This window comes from Prionailurus viverrinus, unplaced genomic scaffold, assembly GCF_022837055.1.
Source record: "Prionailurus viverrinus isolate Anna unplaced genomic scaffold, UM_Priviv_1.0 scaffold_35, whole genome shotgun sequence".
NCBI lineage: Eukaryota > Metazoa > Chordata > Mammalia > Carnivora > Felidae > Prionailurus > Prionailurus viverrinus.
The window spans coordinates 6017947-6044222 of record NW_025927605.1 but is presented as its reverse complement, the minus strand read 5'-3'; the positions used below and the strand labels follow the sequence as shown (position 1 = coordinate 6044222).

Here is a 26276-nt window from a genome sequence, read left to right as displayed (position 1 = left end):
CATACTGAAGAACTGATTGCCAGACTGTCTAATTTTATACCTGTTTGTGTACAAAATTTACATTGTTCCTCACATTAGACACCTTATTTCAATATCCAGTGTATGCAATACTTATCTGCTTGGAATGGTAAACCTTTTAAAACATACAATAAATTCATTTATAAATTAAACAACAGAAAAATTGCAACTTCTACCAAAAACTCTATTTGCTATCCTGCTTAGGATAGAACTGCTATAAAACCTCATGTAGACCTTGAAATACTTCAATAAAAATTTAATGAGCCTACTAAATGCTAAAAAATTAAAGACAGATTAATTTGTATAAAAAAAGAGTAAAGGTCTCTGCCTTCATGCCACCATTTCCTGTGAACCTGTTTTTCACTCTTCGAAATGTCAGTATCACCCGGTATTTCTCCAAATACACACACAATTAAGGGGAAAAGAAGGGTACAGAATATGATGTGTGGCATGCTAACCTTTATGGGTTTTTTTTTTTAGGTTGGTTTGTTTGTTTAGAGAGAGAAAGCCAACAAGGGAGGGGCAAAGAGGGAGAATCCCAAGAGGACTTCACCCTGTCAGCACAGAGCCGGATGCAGGGCTCAAACCCACAAACCATGAAATCATGACCCAAGCCGAAACCAAAAGTCGGACATTCAACCAACTGAGCCACCCAGGTGCCCCTAACGTCTGTGTTCTTAAACAGTATATACAGACATGTTTACAAAACTATGGAATAGTTTTGAAAGGATACATAGGAAACTGGTTGCTTTTGAGTAGAGCTGAGTTAGAAAGGACTAGAATGGCAAACACATTTCCACTATATATCCTATGAATTTTATTTTTATTATTTTTTAAACTTTTATGTTTTATTTATTATTTGAGAGAGAGAGAGAGAGAGAGAGAGAGGGCAAGCGAGCCTGCATGGGGGAGGGGTGGGAGGGGATTTTTCAGAGAATCTGAAGCACGCTCTGTGCTGACAGGCTGACCGCGGCAAGCCCAGTGCAGGACTCAAGATCATGAAACTGAACAGAAGTCAGACACTCAACCGACTGAGCCATTCAGGTGCCCCTTTATTATTATTTTTTAATGTTTATTTATTTTGAGAGAGAGAGAGAGAGAGCGAAAGAGAGAGAGAGACAGAGAGAGAGAGCGACAGGGAGAGAGACAATCCCAAGCAGGCTCAGAGCTGTCAGTGCAGAGCCCTATGCGGGACTCTATCTCATAAATGGGAGATTATGACCTGAGCAAAAATCAAGAGTCAGAAGCTTAACCGACTGAGCCAGCCAGGCACCCCAACTCTGTGATTTCTAAATACCTTGCTTATACAGCTATTTCTTCATTTTTCAATTTTACATATTATTTTCTTTTTACTATAGAAAGTAAAGTTTTAGCTAAATTACATCTCCCACTCCTTTATTTTTGACAGTTAATTTGTTTTTTATGACCATGCAAATCTGAAAATATCTTCATTTTACCCTCTTTAAATTCACAATTTGGCTAAGCACAGAATTAATTCTAGGTTGAGAATCATATTCATTCATAATTTTGAAGGAATGGCTTCATTAGGGTCTAGTTTCCATTGTTCCTGATGGTCTACTACTATCCCTTTTTTAAAAACAAAATATCATCCATTCAGGTATAGTTGACACACAATGTTACATTAGTTTCAGGTATAAAACATAGTGATTTGACAAGTCTATAAGCTTTGCAGTGCTCATCCAAGTGTAGCTACCACCTGTTACCATACAAACTATTACAATCCCACTGACTATGTTTTTTATGCTGTACTTCTAATCCCCCCCAACTTATTCTATAAAGGGAAGCCTGTATCTCCCACTCCTTTTCACCCATTTTACCCACTCCCCAGTCTACTGTTACTTTGATTCCTGAACTTGGAAGGTAACCTGCTAGCATTCCCTCCTTCCTCCCAACCCCCTGACTTTGGGGAGAAACTCTTTGAGAGCCTCACTTTTATCCCTGGAAGTTCTAAGATTTGCAATGATACGACATTTTTTTACATTTATTAAGTTAGTCCCTCTCGGTGGTGTACCTTTTCAAAATGAAGATTCCAATCCCCTCAGTTCAAAGGAATTTTCTTGTTTGTGTCTTTAATAATTTTCTCTTCTCATTTTCTCTGTCCCCTCTTCTACTAGATGGATGTTGGTTCTGATAGATTGGTCCTCAAATCTTCTTCCCGTTTGTAAGATTCCTCTATTTCATTTTCCAAAACTTCTATTGAGTTTTTTCTTTCTTTTTTTGTTTTACGTTTTTATTTATTTATTTTGAGAGAGAGGGCACAAACATGTGCGTGAGAGGGGGCAGAGAGAGAGGGGGAGAGAGAGAATCCCAAGCAGGCTCTGCACTGTCAGTGCCCAGCCCCACACAGGACTTGAACTCATGAACCATGAGATCATGACCTGAGCCGAAATCAAGAGTCAGACGCTTAACCGAATGAGCCATCCAGGCTCCCTAGGTTTTTTTTATTTCTACTGTATTATAATTTCCAAAGTTTTCTTGCTCTAATTCTGTTTGATAACATTCTGTCCTGTTCTTATTTGATGAATGTGCTATTAACAATATCTCTAAGGATATTCATTTGTTTTGTGGGTTTTTTTGTGACTTTATTTTTGTCTTCTAGCAAGTTTCTATATTTCTATTATTGTCTGGTTTTTGACTCTTTCATAGAAGTTTAGTCAAATATCTGGTAATTGTTGCCCCAGTGACTTTGGGCTTGGCCATGCTATTTGCTTCAACCAGTGAAATGAGAATGGACATCAAGTATACCACCATTCGTGCAGAAGCGTTAAATGTATCTTTTTGGTTTGTTTCTGTCCCCATCCCTGAGTTGCAGAAGCTGCTTACTACAGGTCCTAGAAAGAGAAGAGTTGTGAGTTGAGTGGAGCTCTTAGGTAAAGGTGGAAAGAAGGCTGCAGCAGTCCTCAGGGCTGTATGTAAGCAAGAATTCTCTGCTGTAAGCCACTGAGATTTGTCATCCCATTTGTAGATGAAAATGTATGTATATACTTCTACATAGATGAAATATTTATTTTTTTTTTAATTTTTAAAAATGTTTATTTATTCTTGAGACAGAGACAGAGCGTGAACAGGGGAGGGGCAGAGAGAGAGGGAGACACAGAATCTGAAACAGGCTCCAGGCTCTGAGCTGTCAGCACAGAGCCCGATGCAGGGCTCGAACCCACAAACTGTGAGATCATGACCTGAGCCGAAGTCAGACACTTAACTGACTGAGCCACCCAGGCGCCCCTAGATGAAATATTTCTTGAAGGATTCACCAGATGATGGAAGTGGAAGGGATCAGAGGAAGAGAAATCTCAATTTTTATGTTGTATTATTCAGTATCTTTTAATACATGTTCATGGCAAAACATTTATTTTTATGATCATTTCATACAAGAAATCCTAGTTAGAAAAAGGCAAAATGAAAAGAGGACTGAAATAAAAAATAAAACTTCTCCGATTTAAAATTTTTCTAGGGGTGCCTGGATGGTTCAGTTGGTTAAGTGTCTGACTTCGGCTCATATGATCTCATGGTTTGTGGGTTCGAGCCCCACGTCAGGCTCTGTGCTGACAGCTCAGAGCCTGGAGCTTGCTTCGGAGGCTGTGTCTCCCTCTCTCTTTGCCCCTCCCCCACTTGTGCTCTATCTCTCTCAAAAATAAATAAATGTAAAAAAAGGTTTTTTTTATTTTTTCTAAAAATACTAGGCAATATATTATCAGTATAAAAACTATGGAAACTGGGGCACCTGGGTGGCTCAGTCGATTCAGCATCCGACTCCTGACTTCAGCTCAGGTCATGATCTCATAGTTCACGAGTTCAAGCCCCACATCGGGCTCTGTGCTAACAGTGCAGAGCCCACTTGGAATTCTCTCTCTCTCCCTCTCACTCTCTCTCTCTCTGCCCCTAACCTGCTCACAGTCTGTCTCTCAAAGTAAATAAACATTTTTAAAAATTACGGAAACTAAAAAAAAGGTATAAATAAGAATAAAAATAATATGTCAACAACCAGACATACCATTTTATTTGTACAATTTTAGGGATATGATTCATCACCTTGTATATGTAATTTTGTATTCTGCTTTTCGATTTTACACTATAACAAGCACTTCACAGCATTAAGAATTTATAACCTCACTTTTAATTGCTATATATATTCCACCATACTGATATGTCATAATTAGCTTAATTATTCCCTTACTGTTGGGTAAATATATTCACTCTTATTTTTTACTGCCTTAAGTAATGTCTCAACAGACATTTCTAAGCATAAAGCATTTCTTGCATTTAGGATTTTTCTTTATATTCAGAACTGCTGAGTCAAAAGACATGAACATGTTTAGACATGTTTTTTAAGTTTATTTTTTTCTGAGAGTGCAAGAGAGAGCACGACCAGGAAAAGAGCAGAGAGAGAAGGAGAGAGAGAGAGAATCCCAAGTAGGCTCCATGCTGTCAGCACAGTGCCTGACAGGGGGCTTGATCTCACAGTTTGTGAAATCATGACCTGAGCCAAGATTAAAGAGTCAGAAGTTGCGATCTCGTGGTCTGTGAGTTCGAGTCCCACGTCAGGCTCTGGGCTGATGGCTCAGAGCCTGGAGCCTGTTTCCGATTCTGTGTCTCCCTCTCTCTCTGCCCCTCCCCCGTTCATGCTCTGTCTCTCTCTGTCCCAAAAATAAATAAACGTTGAAAAAAAAAAAAAGAGTCAGAAGTTTAACCAACTGAGCCCCTCAGGCCCCCCAGGCTTTTGATACATATTTCCAGACTGCCTTCCAAATACACTGCATGGATTTGCACTCCCACCAGTAATATCAAAGTAGTCAAATCATTAAGAATCTTTTTTTTAACTTTAGCTTACATAACAGACAAAAACTGGTGTATCAGTAAATGCTGTTTTCATATTTCTCATTACTAGGAAGTCAAATGTCTTTTCACATGTTTTAGTCATTTGCATTTTCTTTTATACAAATTACTTGTTGCTTTTTTTTTTTTTTTAACTTTTAATTCCAGTTAGTTCATGCACAGTGTTATATTAGTTTCAGATTTTCAATACAGTGATCCAATACTTCCATACAACTCTCGGTGCTCATCACAAGTGTACTTCACCTGCTGCTTTTCAAATTGATCATAAATCAAAGTCATATAGTGCTTTACCAATTGACTTGTATGTAATTTCTTATACTACATTAAGCTCAGTCTTCTTTTTTCTTTGTGTGTGTTTTTTTTTAATGTTTATTTATTTTTGAGAGAGACACAAAGAGACAAAGTGCTAGCGGGGAAGGGACAGAGAGAGAGAGAGGGAGACACAGAATCTGAAGCAGGCTCCAGGCTCCGAGCTGTCAGCACAGAGCCCGACACAGGGCTCGAACTCACAAACCATGAGATCATGACCTGAGCCGAAGTTGGACGCTTAACCACTGAGCCATCCAGGCACCCCTTTCTTTGTGCTTTTATACCTAATAATAGTATCGTATCAACAAATATTTCCTTTCGTGCCCTCACTTGCATAATATACATCAAAATCATCTGTGGGAAATTCACCTCAGACATGTGGATTCAAGTATGGAAAGACAGAGCTGGGTAACTGTATTTTTTTAAAAGCTGAAACTAAAAAGGTGAAAAACAATGCATTATGTTCTAGGATAGGATGATCATTAGTTTTGGTCATCTTTTTTCCTGGTATCCCAAAAGCTTTAATGAACCTCTTTCAAAAGCTTTGTCTTAATATTTAATCTGCTTAAAACGATGAGGGGATTGAGGAGGGCACCTTTTGGGATGAGCACTGGGTGTTGTATGGAAACCAATTCGACAATAAACTTCATATATTGAGAAAAAAAAAAACGGTGAGGGGAAAAAAAAGGCACACAACAAATTTCTTTGGAAGAAGTAAGATGTCACTACTTTGGAAGAAATGAGATGTCACATGGGATCTTACAAAAGCCATGACTCTTACCTGTTTGGAGAGTGCTAGGAAAAGACAAGGTGACTTTTTCATCTTCATTCTGATAATTAAATCCTGTAGCATGTATTTCTGGAATGGAAATAAAAAACATTACTTCACATATCTGACTGAACTAAGACAAATCTAGACTGCAACAATTAACTTTTTTAAGAGCAAAATCTCTACTAAAACTAAATATTCTTTTTTTTTTTTTCTTTAAGTAGGCTTCACACTCAACGTGGGGTTTGAACTCACAACCTTGAAATCAAGAGTCACATGCTCTATCAACTGAGCCAGCCAGGTGTCCCTAAAACTAAATATTCTTAATTTAATAAATTAAGTTTGTAGTTACAAAAGTATCATTTCAAACTAACCTATTTTAGGCCACATCCTAAGTTAAAAAGGCTCATGAAAAACAATTACACATCTGTATTAATACACAAAACTTTCATAACATAAAGGAAATAGGGCTAATATAAATATGAAAAGGTTTTCTACCAGATTCCCAGACATGCTTCATTCACATCTTTGTGTGACTAAGATATTTAAGTTTGCTTTTATTTATTTTGAGAGAGACTGAATGAGCGGGGGAGAGGCAGAGAGAGAGGGAGACAAAATCCCAAGCAGGCTCTGAGCTGTCAGCACAGAGCCTGATGCAGGGCCCGAACCCATGAACCATGAGATCATGACCCGAGCCGAAATCAAGAGTTGGATGTACAACCAACTGAGCCACCCAGGCATCCCTGTCCCAGACAAGATACTGCTTTCTACGTTGTAGTTTTACTCACGAACGTTCGAAAGATATAGCAAATTGCCAAGATTTCGGTGTTAAAATATATCAATGAAAAGTTCTGTCCCCTAACCAAAGATAGGTAACAATTCCAACCAAAATACAGGTCATACTGGGGTGCCTGGGTGGCTCAGTCGGTTAAACATCCATCTCTTGATTTCGGCTCAGGTCATCATCTCATGGTTTGTGGGTTCCAGCCCCACATTGTGCTCCATGCTGACAGTGCAGAGCCTGCTTGGGATTCTCTGTCTCCCTCTCTCTCTGTTCCTCCCCTGCTGGTTCTTGCTCTCTCAAAAATAAATTAAAAATTTTTAAAAATCAAATGTAAAATACAGGTCATACTTCCAATAAAATTCTTTGTTGTTGCATTTTACAGAAATACAGGTGAAAACAGATGCGTGGATTAAATTACAGCTTTGATTTACTCTCTACCAGTAGTAACAAAAGATTGCTTATTTGATACTTCAGAATGCTCAATTGACACTTGAGGGAAAAGAGGGAAAAGGTAGATCAACTTCAACCACATCACATTCCCAACATCAGAAGTCAGCCAAAGAGGTAGCCTTAATAAGCACATGAATAGATGCTCAACATCCTTCAACGTCAGGGAAATGCAAATCAAACCACAATGAAACACCACTTCACACCCACTAGGATGCCTAAAATCAAAAAGAGAGAAAATACTAAGTGTAAGGGAGGATGTAGAGAAATTAGAATCCTGGTACATTACTGGTGGGAATGTAAACCGGCGCGGCTGCTTTGGAAAACAGCCCAGCAGTTCCTCAAATAATTATTAAATAGAATAACCATAAGACCCAGCTCCCACTTCTAGGTATATATCCAAGAGAAATAAAAACATATGTCCACACAAAAACTTATACGCAAATGTTTGTAGTAGCATTATTCACAATAGCCAAAAAGTGGAAACAACCCTAATGTCCATCAAATGATGAACAGATAAAAATGTGGTATACAATGGAATACTGTTTGACAAAAAGAAATAAAGTGTTGCTATATACTACAGTAAGGATAAACCTTGAAAAATATCGTAGTAAGTGAAAGAAACCAGACACAAAAGGCCACGTATTTATAAGAAGTGTTCAGAATAGGCAAATCTATATAGAGACAGAAAGTAGATTAGGGGTTGCCTAGGGCTGGGAGTTTGAGGAGAAAGGGAAAGTGACTGCTTACAGGTACGTTCTTAATGGGGTGATGAAAATGTTTAAAATTGATTCTGGTGATGGCTGTGCAATTCTGTGAGTATACTAAAAATTACTGAATTGTACACTTTAAATGAGTGAATTGTATGGTATGTGAATCCTACCTCAATAAAACTGTTATTAAAAGAGAGGGTAAAAAGACAGAGAGGTAGGCTTATCAGTCATGGACTTAAGTTTGATATGGGTAACAATGATTCAGATTTAATAACATTCTGTAAGCCAGGCAAAATGCCCACAATTCACTGCTTTTTATGAATCACCCTGATTGAATTTTCAATGTTTCTAATACTATTATGGTTCAAACATGTCTTTATAAAGCTAAATCTTCACAAAACCATTAAACTATAATTTCAGATTTTGTTTAAGTTTATTTATTTTCAGAGAGGAAGGGAGCGCAGGGGTGGGGCAGAGAGAGAGAAGGAGAGATAGAATCCCAACAGGCTCCATGCTCTCAGCGCTGAGCCCCATGTGGCTCAATCCCATGAACTGTGAGATCATGACCTGAGATGAAATCAAGAGTCAAGGCTCAACCAACTGAGCCACGCAGATGCCCTACAATTTCAGATTTTAAAAGAACTTTAGGGGCGCCTAGGTGGCGCAGTCGGTTAAGCGTCCGACTTCAGCCAGGTCACGATCTCGCGGTCCCTGAGTTCGAGCCCTGCGTCGGGCTCTGGGCTGATGGCTCAGAGCCTGGAACCTGTTTCCGATTCTGTGTCTCCCTCTTTCTCTGCCCCTCCCCCGTTCATGTTCTGTCTCTCTCTGTCCCAAAAATAAATTAAAAAAAAAAAAAACAACATTGAAAAAAAAAAATAAAAGAACTTTAATCAAATATTTGTTTTAAAGATGAAGAAAATGAGATACATAAAAGTTAATGATTTGCCTAAGGTCACATAGTTGGACTAGAACTCAGTTCCCTTCCTACTGCCAAAATTGTTTCTACCGTCATAAACTAGCTCCTAAATTTGAAAAGAACTCATGACTTGGCATATATACAATACTGATGAAATCTTCACTGAAATGACTTGCTGGCAAAAACTCGAGATTTGCTCTAACTTGATTCCTATATATAGAATCATACTTAGCCTAGAGGAAAACCAAGAATCACCTTAATGTTTAAGAATGTACCCCTCTGGGGGTGCATGGATGGCTCAGTCGTTGAGCATCGGATTCTTGATTTCAGCTCAGGTCATGATCTCATGGTTCATGGGATCAAGCCCCACGGTGGGCTTCGTGTTGACCGTGCAGAGCCTACTTGGGATTCTTTCTCTCCTTACCTCTCAGACTCTCTCCTGCTCACTCTTTCTTTCTCTCTCAAAATAAATGAACTTAAAAAAAAAAAAAGAGTCACATGATCCACCAACTGAACGAGCTAGGTGCCCCAAGAATAGCAGTTTTTAAATTGAAACAAGTTTTGTGGGGCACCTGGGTGGCTCAGTTGGTTAAGTGTCCTACTTTGACTGAGGTCATGATCTCGCAGTTCATAGGTTCACGCCCCGTGTCAGGCTCTGTGCTGACAGCTCAGAGCCAGGAGCCTGCTTCGGATTGTATGCTTCCCTCTCTCTCTCTCTGCCCCTCACTCTTTCTCACTCACTCTTTCTCTCTCAAAAAATTAATAAACATTAAAAAATTAAAAACAACAATCAAGTTTTGTATTGCTGTATTCCATTCTAATACGGGCTTTCAAGTGTACATAGCAACTATATTACATGTGTAAAAAAAAGAATAAACCCTCCTCTAAAATTCTCTTAGAAAAAAAAGGGTAGTATGGGGTGCCTGTATGGGGTGGCTCAGTCCGTTGAGCACTGGACTTCTGCTCAGGTCATGATCTCTCAGTTCATGGGTTGGAGCCCCATGTTAGCTCTGAGCCTGAAGCCTCCTTCAGATTCTGTGTCTCTCTCTCTCTGCCTCTCCCCAGCTCATGCTCTGTCACTCAAAAAAAAAAAATAAAGGTTAGAAAAAAGAGTAGTAATCATATATTTGAATTCTTAAAAAGTCTCTTGTATTATGGGACACTCTTCCAGTCAGTCAGTCGAACTGGGGGAAGGGGGCTGTGGTTTTTCTTTTTGAATACTTGTAACAGTGTCCTTCCAGTGGCTGAGGCAGTTTCGTTTTCTTTAGACATCATTAGGCGCTGAAGCTCTCACAGGACAACTTTGATGCTATATGAATTCTGCCATTCTGCTAACACTGATATGTCTCTTGGGTCCACCACTCCATTAGAACTCTTAACTCCATTCATATTAATTTTTATTACAAATCTTACAGATGGGGGTACTCCTGGGTATTTATATTCACATTTAATTTTAAGACTGCATATTTGATTTTCATAAATTGTCCAAGGCCATAATGGCTGCAATCTTATGTCACTAATACTAATTCTTTTTTCTTTTCTATTTTAAGTAGGCTTCAGGCCCAGTGCAGAGCCTAATGCAGGGCTTGAACTCATGACCCTGAGATTAAGACCTGAGCTGAGATCAAGAGTCAGATGCTTTACTGACTGGGCCACCCAGGCACCCCTAATACCTTTTTTAAATAAGCACATACCACTATGAGGGAGCCTACCATTATCATTAAAGCCAATCTGTATTATCAGTGGATAACACAATCGGTAATTATAAGGTAACTCCTGCTTTACTTAATAAAATCTAGATGAGTTTTTCTTAATTGAAAATTTGCTAAATATGTTCATATATGCTAACAATCCTATATCTCAATTTAACCTTTTATTCAACCAACACTATGCTACATAAATAATAGATATAAAAAATAAAGAATATATAAAATAGCTTCCTTCCTTTGTGAACCACAGGCTTCCTGTAGGTCTCACTGATTCTCTGATCTCTTGCATTCACAATGTGAACATAAAACATTATTTACATGCTGAACTATCTCATATTTTTCTTGACTTTAAAAAATATTAGTAGTCATAAAAACCAAATCTATTTTTACTCAACACCCCAAAAGCAAATAATCTAATATAAAAATGGGCAGAAGAAAAAGAGGTTAGAGTGGGAGAGAGCCAAAGCATAAGAGACTCTCAAAAACTGAGAACAAACTGAGGGTTAATTGGGGGGTGGGAGGGAGGGGAGGGTGGGTGATGGGTATTGAGGAGGGCACCTTTTGGGATGAGCACTGGGTGTTGTATGGAAACCAATTTGACAATAAATTTCATATATTGAAAAAAAATGGGCAGAAGACATGAATAGACATTTCTCCAAAGACATACACATGGCCAACAGTCAGATGAAAAGACGCTTAACATCACTTGTCATTGGGGAAATGTAAATCCAAACTACCACGAGCCATCACCTCACACTGGTCAGAATGGCTAAAATCAAAAACACAAGACACAAGCATTGGCAAGGATCTGGAGAAAAAGGGACTCTCGTGTACTGCTGGTGGGAATGCAAACTGGTTCAGCCACTGTTGAAGACAGTAAGGAAGTTCCTCAAAAAGTTGAAAATATACCATATGATCCAGGAATCGCACTACTGGATATTTACCCAAAAAGTACAAAAACACTAACTCAAAGGGATACATACGCGCACCCCTATGTTTATCGCATTATTTACAATAGCCAAATTATGGAAGTAACCTACGTGTCCACTGACAGATAAATGGATAGAGATGTGGAATATATACATACAACGGATTATTATTATTCAGCCATAAAAAGGAATGAAATCTTGTCATTTGCAACAGTATGGATGGTGCTAGAGGGTATAATACTAAGGGAAATAACGCAGTCACAGAAAGACAAATGATTTCACTCATATGTGGAATTTAAGAAACAAAACAAATGAACAAAGAAAAAAAAAAGAGACAAAGAGAGAAACCAAGAAACTGACTCTTAACGACAGAGAACAAACTGAACAAACCAGAGGGGAGGTGGGTGAGGGGGATGGGTGAAACAAGTGATGGGAGATTAAAGAGTACACTTATCAGGATGAACACCGAGTAATGTACAGAATTGTTGAATCACATAATACTCAAATTATGTGGAGCTAAATTAACCTAAATTATGTGGAGCTAAATTAACCTAAAATTAACATAATACTGTATGTTAACTATACCGGAATTAAACAAAATTAAATTAAAAAATAAAAAATCAAGTCTATTTTAACATAGCACTAACCTCACAAAAGGTTGACCAAAATCCTAATCAACAGATACTAGAAGTATCAATTACATGAACTACCAAATGGAGCACTACAAAGCAGTGGGGAAAGGATAATGTTCTAGTAAGTAAGTCTAGTAAGTACTGAGTAGTCTAGTAAGTACTAAGGCACAATTCCCTTTGGGGGTTAGAAACCAAGCTGGACCTGGACTCATACCATACCTTAAGAAGTACATTATATAAATCAAAACAAAACTTTTCAAAGGTAATATGGATGGGGGCACTTGGGTGGCTCAGTCCACTGACCATCCGACTCTTGGTTTTGGCTCAGGTCATGATCTCAGTTTGTGTGATTGAGCCCCATGGGGCTCTGCGCTGACAGCACAGAGCTTGCGATTCTGTCTCCTCATCTCTCTGCCCCTCCCCTGCTCATGCTCATGCTCTCACTCTCTCTAAAAATAAATAAGTAAACTTAAAAAAAAAAAGATAATAGGGGCACCTAGGTGGCTCAGTTGGTTAAGTATCCGACTCTCGGTTTTGGATCAGGTCATGATCTCAGTTTGTGGGTTCAAGACCTGCATCCAGCTCTGCACTGTCAGTGCAAAGCCTGCTTGGGATTTGCTCTCTCTCCCTCTCTCTGCACCTCCCCTGCTCGCTTACATGCTCTCTCTCAAAATAAATAAATACTTTTTTAAAAAGGTAATATGGGGGCGCCTGGGTGGCTCAGTCGGTTAAGCATCCGACTTCGGCTCAGGTCATGATCTCACGGCTCGTGAGTTCGAGCCCCGCGTCGGGCTCTGTGCTGACAGCTCAGAGCCTGGAGCCTGTTTCAGATTCTGTGTCTCCCTCTCTCTCTTTGACCCTCCCCCATTCATGCTCTGTCTCTCTCTGTCTCAAAAGTAAATAAACGTTAAAAAAAAAATTTTTTTTAATAAAAAATAAAAAGGTAATATGGATGATATCTTCATGATATTAGAATCGAAAAAGTTTTGTTTTTTTTTTTAAGACAAAAAACAATAGTCACAAAGAAAAAGAAAAGGGGAGGGGGGTGGTGCCTGACTGGCTCAGTCAGTAGAGCATGCGACTCTTGATCTCAGGATTGTGAGTTCGAGTCCCACACTGGGTATAGAGATTATTTAAAAATAAAATCTTTAGGGGCGCCTGGGTGGCGCAGTCGGTTAAACATCCGACTTCAGCCAGGTCACGATCTCGCGGTCCGGGAGTTCGAGCCCCGCGTCGGGCTCTGGGCTGATGGCTCAGAGCCTGGAGCCTGTTTCCGATTCTGTGTCTCCCTCTCTCTCTGCCCCTCCCCCGTTCATGCTCTGTCTCTCTCTGTCCCAAAAATAAATAAACGTTGAAAAAAAAAAAATTAAAAAAAAAATAAATAAAATCTTTAAAAAAGTTTTTAAAAAGAAAAAAATGATAAATTGTATTTCTCATGAAATAAGAATTTCTGTACATTAAGAGGCACCATTAATAAAGTTAAGATGCAGGGAGGGGCATCTGGGTGGCTCAGTCAGTTAAGTACCTGACTCTTGATTTTGGCTCAGGTTATGATTACACGGTTCATGAGTTCAAACCCCGCATTGGGCTCTGCACTGACAGCATGGAGCTTGTTTGGGATTCACTCTCTCCCTCTCTCTCTGCCCCTCCCCTGCTCTCTCTCTCTCTCTCAAAAAAAAAAAAGAATTTAAAAAATTAAAAAAATTAAACTTAAGATGCAGAAGATATTTGTGACACATAAGTGGCAAAGAACTTACATCCAGAACATAAAAAGAACTCCTTTAAATTCCAAGAAAAAGACATAGAACTCAGAATAAAAATAGGCAAAATACTTTGACACAGTAAAGGAAATATGTATGCCCAATATATATACAATAAGGTAACCAACTTCATTAAAATCAGGAAATGAAAATTAAATCCTCAGTCAGATACCATTACATACCTACCAGATTAGCTAACAGCAAGAAGTCTAAAAACACCAAGTGTTAATAAGAATGTGAAGCAGCTGGGGTGCCTGGCTGGCCTAATAGAAGAGCATGCAGCAGTGAATTCGTGAGGGTCATGAGTTCTAGCTCCACGTTATGTGTAGAGATTACTTAACTAAATAAACTTGAAAAAAAAAAAAAAAAAAAAAAAAAAGACCGAAGACCGTGGAGCAGCTGGAACTCACTCTTGGAGGTAATGTAACTGACATACCTTGAAAATAATTACACCCTATAGCACAGAAACTCCACTCCAAGGCATATACTTTATGGCAAAGTATGCCTATGTGCACCAGGCTGAACATTAAGAAAATACATAGCAGGGCATCTGGGTGGCTCAGTCGGTTAAATGTCCAACTTCAGCTCAGGTCATGATCGATTTGTGAGTTCGAACCCCACATCCATTTCTGCACTGACAGCGTGGAACCTGCTTCAGATCTTCTGTCTCCGTCTCTCTCTGTCCCTCCCCAGCTTGCTCTCTAAAATAAATAAACATTAAAAAAAAAAAAAAGTATGTAGCCACATTGTTCCCAATAGCCTCAAACTAAAACAATCCAGATGTCCATCAATGTCCACCAATGGAAGAAAGGATAAATATATTTTGGTATGTTTCTATAACGGAATGCAGGGTAGTGACAAAAAAGAATAAACTCCATGGGAATGCAAGCTGGTGCAGCCACTCTGGAAAACAGTACGGAGGTTCCTCAAAAAACTAAAAATAGAACTACCCTCTGACCCAGCAATTGCACTACTAGGCATTTATCCACGGGATATAGGTGTGCTGTTTCGAAGGGACACATGCACCCCCATGTTTATAGCAGCACTATCAACAATAGCTAAAGTATGGAAAGAGCCCAAATGTCCATCGATGGATGAATGGATAAAGAAAATGTGGTGTGTGTGTGTGTGTATATGTGTATATGTATATACACACACACACACACACACATATATGTGCCATTTGCAACTACATGGATGGAACTGGAAGGTATTATGCTAAGTGAAATTAGTCAGTCAGAGAAAGACAAAAATCATATGACTTCACTCATATGAGGACTTTAAGAGACAAAACAGATGAATATAAGGGAAGGGAAACAAAAATAATATAAAAACAGGGAGGGGGACAAAACAGAAGAGACTCATAAATATGGAGAACTGACGGTTACTGGAGGGGTTGTGGGAGGGGGGATGGGCTAAATGGGTAAGGGGCATTAAGGAATCTACTCCTGAAATCATTGTTGAACTATATGGTAACTAATTTGGATGTAAATTTTAAAAAATAAAAAATAAATAAATAAATAAAATAAAAATAAAAATAAAAAATAAAATTAAAAAAAAAAGAATAAACTCCAGCTGTATACAACGTATGGGCAAATCTTAAAAACTTAATATTGAGCAAAAGAAGCCATACAGTATTTTACTGTGTGATTCCATTTATATAAAGTACAAAAAACGTAAACTAAGCTATATTATTCATGAATGTGTACTTATGTTGTCACACTATAAAGCAAAAGAAGAAAATCATTACTTTGAAAGTCAAAGTAAGGTAAGATGGGATGTGATCAGAAAGGGGCATGGTAATAGGTCTTTAGGATTATAGTACTAAGCTGTACAATTGCCATAGGCACTTTTTTGAGGTACACAATATTTTTCACGATAAAAGATCTAAAAAATTTAAGGAAACGCCAAGTCATACTAAAAACAGATGGGTGTCATCTATCCTAACTCCAAAACATTTCTTATAGTTGCTTTAAACACAACTAAACTAGTTCAGTAAAAACAGATTAAGAGAAAAAAATAGTTTACCCTATAGATGCTGAAAACATGATTAAATGTTCATCAGCCACTCTTGGTAAAAACTTAGTAAGTATAGATAAAGCTGTATCAGTTATGAGACTGTATTTCAGGAAAATCCAAGAGAATCAAGTGAAAAGAAATGATTTAAAAAATTCAGTAAGGTAAAACAAGATACAAAATTAACACAGAGTGGAGGTGCCTGGCTGACTCAGTCAGTAGAGCATGTGACTCTTGATCTCAGAGTCATGAATTCAAGCCCCACATTGGGCGTAGAGTTTACATTAAAAAAAAATTAACACAGAGAAATCAAGAGCCATAACTAGAAGATATAACAAAAGACTTCATAATAGCAACAAGAAGTATAAAACACCTAGGAATACATATAGTAAGAAATGTGTAAAATCTTTTTTTTTCCTTGGGGGGGTGCAAGTGAGCGAAGGGCAGGTGGGGGTGAGGGGGGGGAGGGAGAGAGAGAGAGAGGGAGAGGGGGAGAGGGAGAGAGAGAGAGAGAGAGAGAGAGAGAGAGAGAGAGAGAGACAGGGAGAGACAGAAATGCAGCTCACCTGAAATGGGGCTTGTGCTCACCTGAAGTGGGACTCGAACTCATGAACCGTGAGATCATGACCTGAGCCAAAGTCAGATGCTTAACAAATGAGCCACCCAGGCACCCGAAATGTGTAAAATCTTTATGAAGATAATTTCAAACACTACTCAGAGACACAAAAGACAAACAATGGAAAGGTAAATAATAATCTTAGGGATAAATCTCATTGTTATTGTCTTTAGGTTACATATCATATGATCCCAATAAAAATACCAAGTTTTTCTTTTTTAATGGGACAATCTGACACTGATATTCATATGTAAAAATAAATAAGAAACTCAATGAATTCAGAACAAGAAATGTAATGAGAGGGCCTGTTATATAGCTATTAAAACATATTACAAAATTACAATAATTTTGAGTATGGAACTACACTTAGCAATACAGAATATTCAGAAAGTAAAAAGGAGAATCAAATACATATGATTTAACATACAATAAAGGTGGCATTTTGAATATGAGGGAAAAGATGGATTATTCCATAAAAGATGTTGTGGCAAAAATTTAAGTTGGATTCATACCTTATATCTAATATGAAAATAAATTCCAAGTGGAAGAAAGACTTATGTTTAAAACCAGAACTATAAAAATACTGCCTTTTACAAATAACCAATGCCTGGAAAAACCTTTCTAAACATGCCTTAAAATCTAGAAGTCATAGGGGCACCTGGGTGGCTCAGTTGGTTAAGGGGCCAACTCTTGGTTTCAGCTCAGGTCATGATCTCATGGTTGTGGGATCGAGCCCTATATTGGGCTCCGCACTGAGCATGAAGCCTGCTTGGAATTCTCTCTTCCTCTCCTTTTGCCCCTCTTCCTGACTCACACACACACACTCTCTCTCTCTCTCTCTCTCTCACTGATAGAAAAAGGGTTACTCTCCCTTAGATTTAGTATTGATTTTTTTAAAAAAATCAGTAAAAAAGGACAGCATCCGATTAAAAATGGGCAATGATATGAACAGGCACATCACAGAAAATTCAAACAAGAATTGTTTTAATTGTTTATTTATTTTGAGATAGAGAGAAAGCATGAGCAGGGGAGGGCAGAGAGAGTGTGAGAGAGAGGCTCCCAAACAGGCTCCATGCAGTCACTCCAGAGCCTGATACATGACCATGAAATCATGACCTGAGTTGAAATCAAGAGTTGGATGCTTAACTGACTGAGCCACCCAGGTGCCCCGAATATGAATGGTTTTTAAAACACACAGATTCTTAATTTGATAATATAAAGAAATACAAAGTAAAGGCATTATAAGATTACCTTTTACCTATCAGATTACCAAAGATAAAAAAATTTGAGATGATACGGTACTGAATAGAGTGTTTGATTAACAAGTTTCTGGATATTAGTATAGTCTCTATAAAGTGCAATTTGACAATATCAATCAACATTACAAATATATATACCTTCTGAACCAATAATTCAACTTCCAGGAATTTATCCCAAATACCTTCTCATATATGCAAAATGATGTGTGATATATACAATACTATTCACTGCAGCATAGAATTCCATATAAATATCCATCAGCAGTGGACTGGCTTAATGAATTATGATAAATTCATTTCACAGAATACTAATTAACCATTAAAAAATGAGGAAGCTTTTTATGTACTGATTTATAACAAGCCCCAAAATAAGCAAAGTTCAGTTTTTCATGAAATACTACTTTTGTATTAAAAAGTAAGTTTCTGGAGCGCCTGGGTGGCTCATTAGACTTCAGCTCAGGTCATGATCTCACAGTTCGCAAGTTCAAGCCATGCATTGGGCCCTGTGCTGACAACTCAGAGCCTGGAGCCTGCTTCAGATTCTGTCTCTCTGTCTGTCTGTCTGTCTGTCTGTCTCTCTCTCTCTCTCTCTCTCTCTGCCCTTCCCCCACTTGCACATGCTCTCTCTCAAAAATAATAAACATGAAAAAAATTTTAAGTTTTCAATTAACTAAAGTTGGTGTTTCACCAGGAAAATTCAGCAGAAGCAATAAGTATTAAGTTTAGGACAAAAGCACCTCTTCTCCACTCCATTTAACTTTTTCATGTTAGCCCTCTATATATGGCCTCTCTGTCTGCATCAAAAAACTCTTCCTATATTAATATTTGAGCATGAACATCATGCACTAAAAGGTAAAACATTAGTTGAACCATGCAACACTTTTTTCCTCTTTATGTTTAAACATGATGAAATTTAATCACGGGAAAGGAAGTACAAAGAGAGAAATACAAGAGAGTATACTCAGAAAGCCACATTTTTAAAATGATTGAAATAGAAAAAAAAATACATAAAGTCAGCCAAAATTGTTATAGCTTACATCATCTACACAAGCTTCGAGTGGATTCTGTTCTCGTATTATACTGAGATACAAGTATACAATCTTCTAAAAATGCCAGTAACAGAAGTTCCAATTCAACTGTACTTCAAAAGTTCCTTTATAAATGGTCATTTGGAGACATTTTCCAAAACAAGACATGCAGATGACCAAGAGACACATGAAAAGATGCTCAACATCACTCATCATCAGGGAAATACAAATCAGAACTACAATGAGGTATCATTTCACACTAATCAAAATGGCTAAAATTAACAACACAAGAAACAACAGGTGTTGGCAAGGATGCAGAGAAAGGGGAATCCTCTTACATTGTTGGTGGGAACGCAAACTGGTGCAGCCACTCTGGAAAACAGTACCGCAGTTCCTCAAAAAGTTAAAAATAGAACTACCCTATGACCCAGCAATTGCACTAGGGAGGTATTTACCCAAAGGATACAAAAATACTAATTTAAAGGGATACACGCACCCTGATGTTTACAGCAGCATTACCAACAAGAGCCAAAGTATGGAAAGAGTCCAAATGTCTGTCCATTGACTGATGAATGGACAAAGATGTGGGGTATACACACATCTGTCTGTCTTCTCTCTCTCTCTCTCTCTCTCTCTCTCTCTCTCTCACACACACACACACACACACACACTATGGAATATTACTCAACCATAAAAAAGAATGAAATCTTGCTATTTGCATCAATGTGGATGGAGCTAGACAGGATTATGTTAAGTGAAATAAGTCAGTCAGAGAAAGACAAATACTCATATGTGGAATTTAAAACACAGTGGGAGGAAAAAAAGAGAGGGAAACCAAGAAACAGACTCTTAACTATAGAGAAAAAACTGATAGTTACTATAGGGGAGGTGGGTGGGGGATGGGTTAAATAGGTGATGGGGATTATGGAGGGCACTTGTTCTGATGAGCCCTAGGCATTGTATGTAAAACTAAATTCTATACCTAAAACTAATATTATACTGTATGTTAACTAACTGGAATTTAGATAAAAACTTTAAAAAATAAAAATAAATTAATGGTCTATTTGGAACTCAGAATATCATTTCTTCCAAGCCACATCTGTATGTAACCTAATTAGGCAACCTAATCCACATAATTCTAGATAACCCACATATGCCTATATATTTCAATACTAAATCAAATGTGATTAGGTTTTGTTTTGTTTATTCAGATGGCAACCTATCGACCATAGTGTTTCTGTGGTTTCAGAAAGCAGTTCATGGTGCAATGAAAAAGAATCCAAAGTTCAACAGACGCTTCCAATAGCCACCTGCTACTTGCAACATACCTTGTTTTTTCATAAAAACCAAAATGGTTTTGCACTGGGAAAAAAAAAAACACACCATTCTGGAGGAATTACAGGGGAACCTACAGAGAACATGGAACCAAGAACTCAGTGTGAGGGGAGCGCTGCTGTCAAAAAAATAATAGCCTAGAACTGACTTTGTAAGGGTAACAATGGAAGGAGGAAGACAGTGGAATAAAATAGCCAATGTACTGAAAGAAAATAACTGCCAATCTAGAATTTGACGGCAAGGAAAAGTAATTCTTCAAAAATGAATGCTATGAAGGTGGGGGGTGATGCTTGGGTGGCTCAGTCAGTGGAGCATCCAACTCTGATTTCAACTCAGGTCATGATCCCAGGATTGTGGGATCAAGCCCCATGTCAGGCTCACATTGAGCATGAAGCCTGTTTGGGATTCTCTCTCTCTCCCTCTGCCCCCGTCCTCTGCTCAAGATCTCTCTCTCTCTCTCTCTCTCTCTCTCTCTCAAATTAAAAAACAAAAAAAGGAATATTATGGGGCACCTGGCTTGTTTAGTTGGTAGAACATGCAACTCTCGGGGTCATGTGTTTGGGCCCTACATTGGAAGTAGATTTTACTTAAATTTTTATTTATTTATTTAATTTTTTGAGGTGGGGGAGGGGGAGAGAGAGAAAGAAACAGGATCCCAAGCAGACCCCTCACTTTCAGTGCAGAGCCCAAAGTGGAACTCAAACCCATAAGCCACGGATGAGATCATGACCTGAGCTGAAACCAAGTCAGACACTTAACTGGCTGGGCCGCCCAGGTGCCCCATGTATTTAAAATTTTGTTTTAAGGGGTGCCTGGGTGGCTCAGTCAGTTGAGCGTCCGACTTCGGCTCAAGTCATGATCTCACAGTTCGTGGGTTCGAGCCCCACATCAGGCTCCGTGCTGACTGCTTGCTCAGAGCCTGGAGCCTACTTCAGATTCTGTGTCTCCTTCTCTCTCTGCCCCTCCCCCGCTCACGCTTTGTCTCACTGTTTCTCAAAAAATAAATGTAAAAAAAAAATTTTTTTTTAAATTTTGTTTTAAAAAATGAATATTATAACACTGGTAATACACATCTGTCAAAACTCACCAAAATGCAAGATGAACACTAAAAATTAAGTGTTAATAATATCTTAAAATTAACATATTATTGCATGTGAATTATACTTCAATAAAGTAGGAATTTATTTTTTTAATGTTTTATTTATTTGAAAGAGAGAGAGAGCAAGCAGGGGAGGGGCAGAGAAAAAGGGACAGAGAGAGAATCCCAAGCAGGGTCCGTGCTACCAGCACAGATCTCAACTTGGGGCTCAATCCCAGGAACCATGAGATCATGTCCTGAGCCATGATCAAGAGTTGGAGGTTTAACCAACTGAGACATCCAGGTGCCCCAATAAGGTAGGAATTTAAAATAAAGGCTAAAAAAATAAAGCAAAGATATGCTCAAAGAAGCAAAATCAGAGACTTTGCCATCAACAGACCCATACTAAACATTGTAAAAGGTATTCTTCAAACAAAAAAGAATAATTCTAAAAGGATTGCTAGGATGAACAACAAAACAACAAATATTTTGGTAAAGCTAAGGAAATATTATACTATATATAACAAAATAATGTCTTATGACTTAAAATTTTTAAAAATGGAGAGAGAGAGGAAAATTAAACTATACCACAATGACACCATGTAAGTCAGATGGAGATACATGGAGATTAAGTGCTCCTAAGATCCTTGTAGTGTCCAGAAGAAGGGTGAAATGATCAATTACCACTGGATTTTTTTAGTTAGGGATGGCTGTTGTAATTCCAGGGGTACTGACATACATCCAAAAAACAAGCATTACTTTTAGGACCTTTCTAATTAAAAGAATATGACAAAACACATAAAATATGGTAGATTTAAAGAAAAATTACAGTAATTACATTAAATGTAAATGGATTAGCAGCTTTATTTAGAAGACAAAGGTTTTCAGATTGTAACTCAAAGAAAAAAAAGTACAATGAGCTCTTTACATGAGGTATACCTAAAACACAATCATTCAGAAAGGTTAAAGGTAAAGAATAAGAAAAATCGTGACAAACACCAACCAATAATTCATAAAATAATCAGGGAAAAATCAGTAAAAATGAAGATTTAAACAAAATTAACAAACTTGATTTGGTTAAGACATATATAAAACAGTGCATCCAACAATTACAAAACCACACTCTTTTCAAGCACCCACGAACATTTTAGAAGTGACCAGGGGCGCCTGGGTGGCGCAGTCGGTTAAGCGTCCGACTTCAGCCAGGTCACGATCTCGCGGTCCCTGAGTTCGAGCCCCGCGTCAGGCTCTGGGCTGATGGCTCAGAGCCTAGAGCCTGTTTCCGATTCTGTGTCTCCCTCTCTCTCTGCCCCTCCCCCGTTCATGCTCTGTCTCTCTCTGTCCCAAAAAAATAAATAAACGTTGGAAAAAAAAAAAAAAAAGAAGTGACCAAATCTTGGTCCATAAAGCAAGAGCAAGTCTTAAAGTCCAAAGAAGTAAAATCATATACGGGCATACGTCATTTTATTGTCCTTCACAGATATCATGCTTTGCTTACAAATTGAAGGTCTGTGACAACCCTGTGTAGAACAAGTCTATTGGCCCCATTTTCCCCCCAAAGCATTTGCTTACTTTATGTCTCTGTGTCACATTTTGATAAGTCCTAAAATATTTCAAACTTGTATATGTTATGGTGATCTCTGATGTAACTATTATAATTGTTTTGGGGTGCCACAAACTGCACCTATGTAAGACCACTAACCTAATCAATAAATGTTGAGTACACTCAGAATGCAGATGTGATGGAAACAGCAAAATAACTAGAAATGGAGCCTGAAGGTGTGAGTAAACTGCTGCAATCTCATAATGAAGCATGAATGGATGAGAAGTGGCTCCTTTGAAAAAAAAAATATTTTAATGTTTGTTTATTTTTGAGAGGGAAAGAGACAGAACACAAGTCGGGGAGGGGCAGAGAGAGAGAAGGAGGACACAGAACCCGAAGCAGGCTCCAGGCTCTGAGCTGGCAGCACAGAGCCGGACACAGGACTCGAACCCACGAACCGTGAGATCATGACCTGAGCTGAGGTTAGATGCTTAACGGACTGAGCCACCCAGGTGCCCTGATGAGGAGTTGCTTCCTATGGGTAAGCAAAGAAAGTGGTTTCTTGAGATGGAATCAACTCTTGGTGAAGATACTTTGAAAACTGTTGAAATGACAAGAGCAATCTGGAATATTACATAAACTTCACTGATAAAGCAACAATAGGATTTGAGAGGACTGATTCCAATTTTGAAAGAAGTTCTACTGTGGGTAAAATGCTATCAAACAGTATCACATGCTACAAAGAAAGCATTCAAGAAAGGAAGAGTCAACCAATGCAGCAAACTTCATTGTTGTCTTATTTCAAGGAAATGCTACAGGGGCATCTGGATGGCTAGCTCGGTCAGTTAAGCACTAGACTCTTGGTTTTGGCTCAGGTCATGATCTCACGGTTTGTGAGATTGAGCCCCAAATCGGGCTCCATGGAGCCCACTTGGGATTCTATCTCCCCCATCTCTCTGCCCCTCCTCTGCTCGCATTCTCTCTCTCTCTCAAAAATAAACGTTAAATAAATAAAAAAGAAAATGCCACAGCCACCTCAATCTTTAGATCAGTCAGCATCTATCAACATCAAAGCAAGACTCTCCATCAGCAAAAAAAAAAAAAAATTACGATTTGTTAAAAGCTCTGATAATGATTACCATTTTTTAGCAATGAAGTATTTTTAAGTTAAGGTATATACATTGTTTGGGTTTTTTTAACCACATAATGCTACTGCACACTTAACAGACTATAGTATAGTGTAAACATAACTTTTATATGCACTGGAAAACTAAAAAAAAAACTCATTTGATTCACGTTACCATGATGATTTACTTTATTTCAGGGGCCTGGAACCAAACCAACCTATACTATCCCCCAGATATGCCAATAGTGTGTTACTTGACCATAATACAATTACTAGAAAAGCTCCAGGTACATCTAAATATTCCATGAATCAGAAAGTATTTTGAACTGAATGATAAAGACACTGTATGTCAAAAAAACGTGGAAGCAGATCAGTGGTTGCCTGGAGATGGGGAGAGAAGGGGAAGAATGGATCACAAAGGGGCATGAGGAAACACTGCAGGGGTGATGGATATGTTATCTTGGTTGTATCCATTGGCAAAAAGTATCAAGTTATACATTTTATTTATTTTAAGAGAGAGAGAGAGAGAGAGAGAGAGAGAGAGAGAGAGCACGAGTCAGTGAACAGGGAAGGGGCAGAGGGAGAGAGAGAATCTTCAGCAGGCTCCACACCCAGTGCAGAGCCCAACAGGGGGCTGGATCTCACAACTGTAAGATCATGACCAGAGCTGAAATCAAGAGTCAGACACTCAACCGACAGACCCATCAAGGTGCCCCCAAATTATACATTTTAGTACACACGGTTTATTACATGTCCAATATTACATAAACCTTATAAAGCTGTATTTAAAAAAAGGAAAGAAAAAAAGAGGAGAAGGCAGGAGGAGTTGCAGCTGCATCAAACCACAGTCACTACCTGGAGAATTTTCCCCAAAACAAACTAAAAAAAAGTGTGGGATGCACCTAAAAGTGGTATATTTTTAGAAGGAGACTTTTTAGCTTTAAATGAATGTATTACTATAAAAGCAACTAATAAGCCAAGCAACCATCTCAAAAAGTTAAAAAAAAAAAAAAAACTGCAAAACAAACTTAAAGAAAGGAGAAGGAAATAATAAAGAGCAAAAGTTAAGGAAACAGAAAATAAACATGCAATTGAGGACTTAAAATCAAAAGTTGGCTGGGTGGTTCAATCAGTTAAGAACCCGACTTCAGCTCAGGTCATGATCTCATGGTTTGTGAGTTCAGGCCCCGCATCAAGCTCTCTGCTGTCAGCACATAGCCCACTTTAGATCCTCTGTCCGCCCCCCTCCTCTGCCCTTCCCCAGCTTGTTCTCTAAATAAATAAACAAACAAACAAACGAATAAATAAATAACACAAAAGTTGGTTCTTAGACTAATAAAACTGAAAAGACTTGGGGACTGAAGGGGAAAAAAGAAAAGTCATGAGGAAATAAAATACGGTTGATCCTGAGCAACACAAGTTTGAACTGTGCAGGTTAACTTCTACATGGATTTTTTTAATAAATACAGTACTGTAAATGTACTTTCTCTCCTTTATGGTTTTCTTTTTTTATTTTCAATTTTTAAAATTGTATTTTAATTCTAGTACAGTTAACATACACTGTTATATTAGTTTCAGGTGTACAATATAGATGTTCAGCAATTCTACACATTCTCGGTGCTCATCAAGACAAGTGTGTTCTTCGTCCCCTTCACCTGTTCCCCCCGCCCCCTGCCCTGTAGCCATCAATTAGTTCTCTACAGTTAAGAGTCTGTTTCTTGGGGCACCTGGGTGAGCATGAGCCCCGCTTCAGGTGAGCCCCACTTCTCTTTACCTCTTTCTCTGCCCCTTGCTCACTTGCCCCCTCTTTCTCTCTCAATAAAAAGAGTATGAAAGAGTTTGTTTCTTAATTTCTTTTTTCCCCCCTTTGTTTCGTTTCTTAAATTCCATATAAGAGTAAAATCATATGGGTTTTGTCCTTCTCTGACTTATTTCTCTTAGCATAATGCTCTCCAGCTCCATCCATGTTGTTGTCAATAGCAAGATTTCAGTTTTAATGACTGAGTAATATTCCACTGCACGCGCACGCGCACACACACACACTACATCTTTATCCATTCATCCGTTGATGGATACCTGGGCTGCTTCCACAATTTGACAATTGTAAATAATGCTGCAATTAACATAGGGGTGCATATATCCTTTCAAATTAGTGTTTTCATATTCTTTAGGCAAATACTCAGTAGTGGAATTACCGGATCATATGACAATTATATTTTTAATTTTTTGAGGAACCTCTATATACTATTTTACACAGTGGCTACAACAAACTGCATTCCCACCTTATGGTTTTCTTAATAACATTTTCTTTTCTTTAGCTTACTTTATTGTAGAAATACAGTATATGATACATATTACACAAAATATGTGTTAACTCTAGGTTACTGGTGAGTCTTCCAGACACAGTATGCTACCAGTACTTAAGTTTTGGA

At 38.3% G+C, this 26276-nt stretch overlaps 1 protein-coding gene and 1 pseudogene across 1 annotated transcript in view; both read right to left on the bottom strand.

The window, feature by feature from the left end:
• Nucleotides 1–26276, bottom strand: part of NPEPPS (aminopeptidase puromycin sensitive) — a 94861-nt gene that overhangs the window by 35237 nt on the left and 33348 nt on the right. The window contains exon 3 of the mRNA XM_047845909.1: nucleotides 5966–6043. Within this exon, the coding sequence (XP_047701865.1) occupies nucleotides 5966–6043 (78 nt within the window). The remainder of the gene's footprint in view (nucleotides 1–5965; nucleotides 6044–26276) is intronic.
• LOC125158496 (ubiquitin-conjugating enzyme E2 variant 1-like) overlaps nucleotides 9989–26276 on the bottom strand; it is a 39187-nt pseudogene continuing 22899 nt past the window's right edge.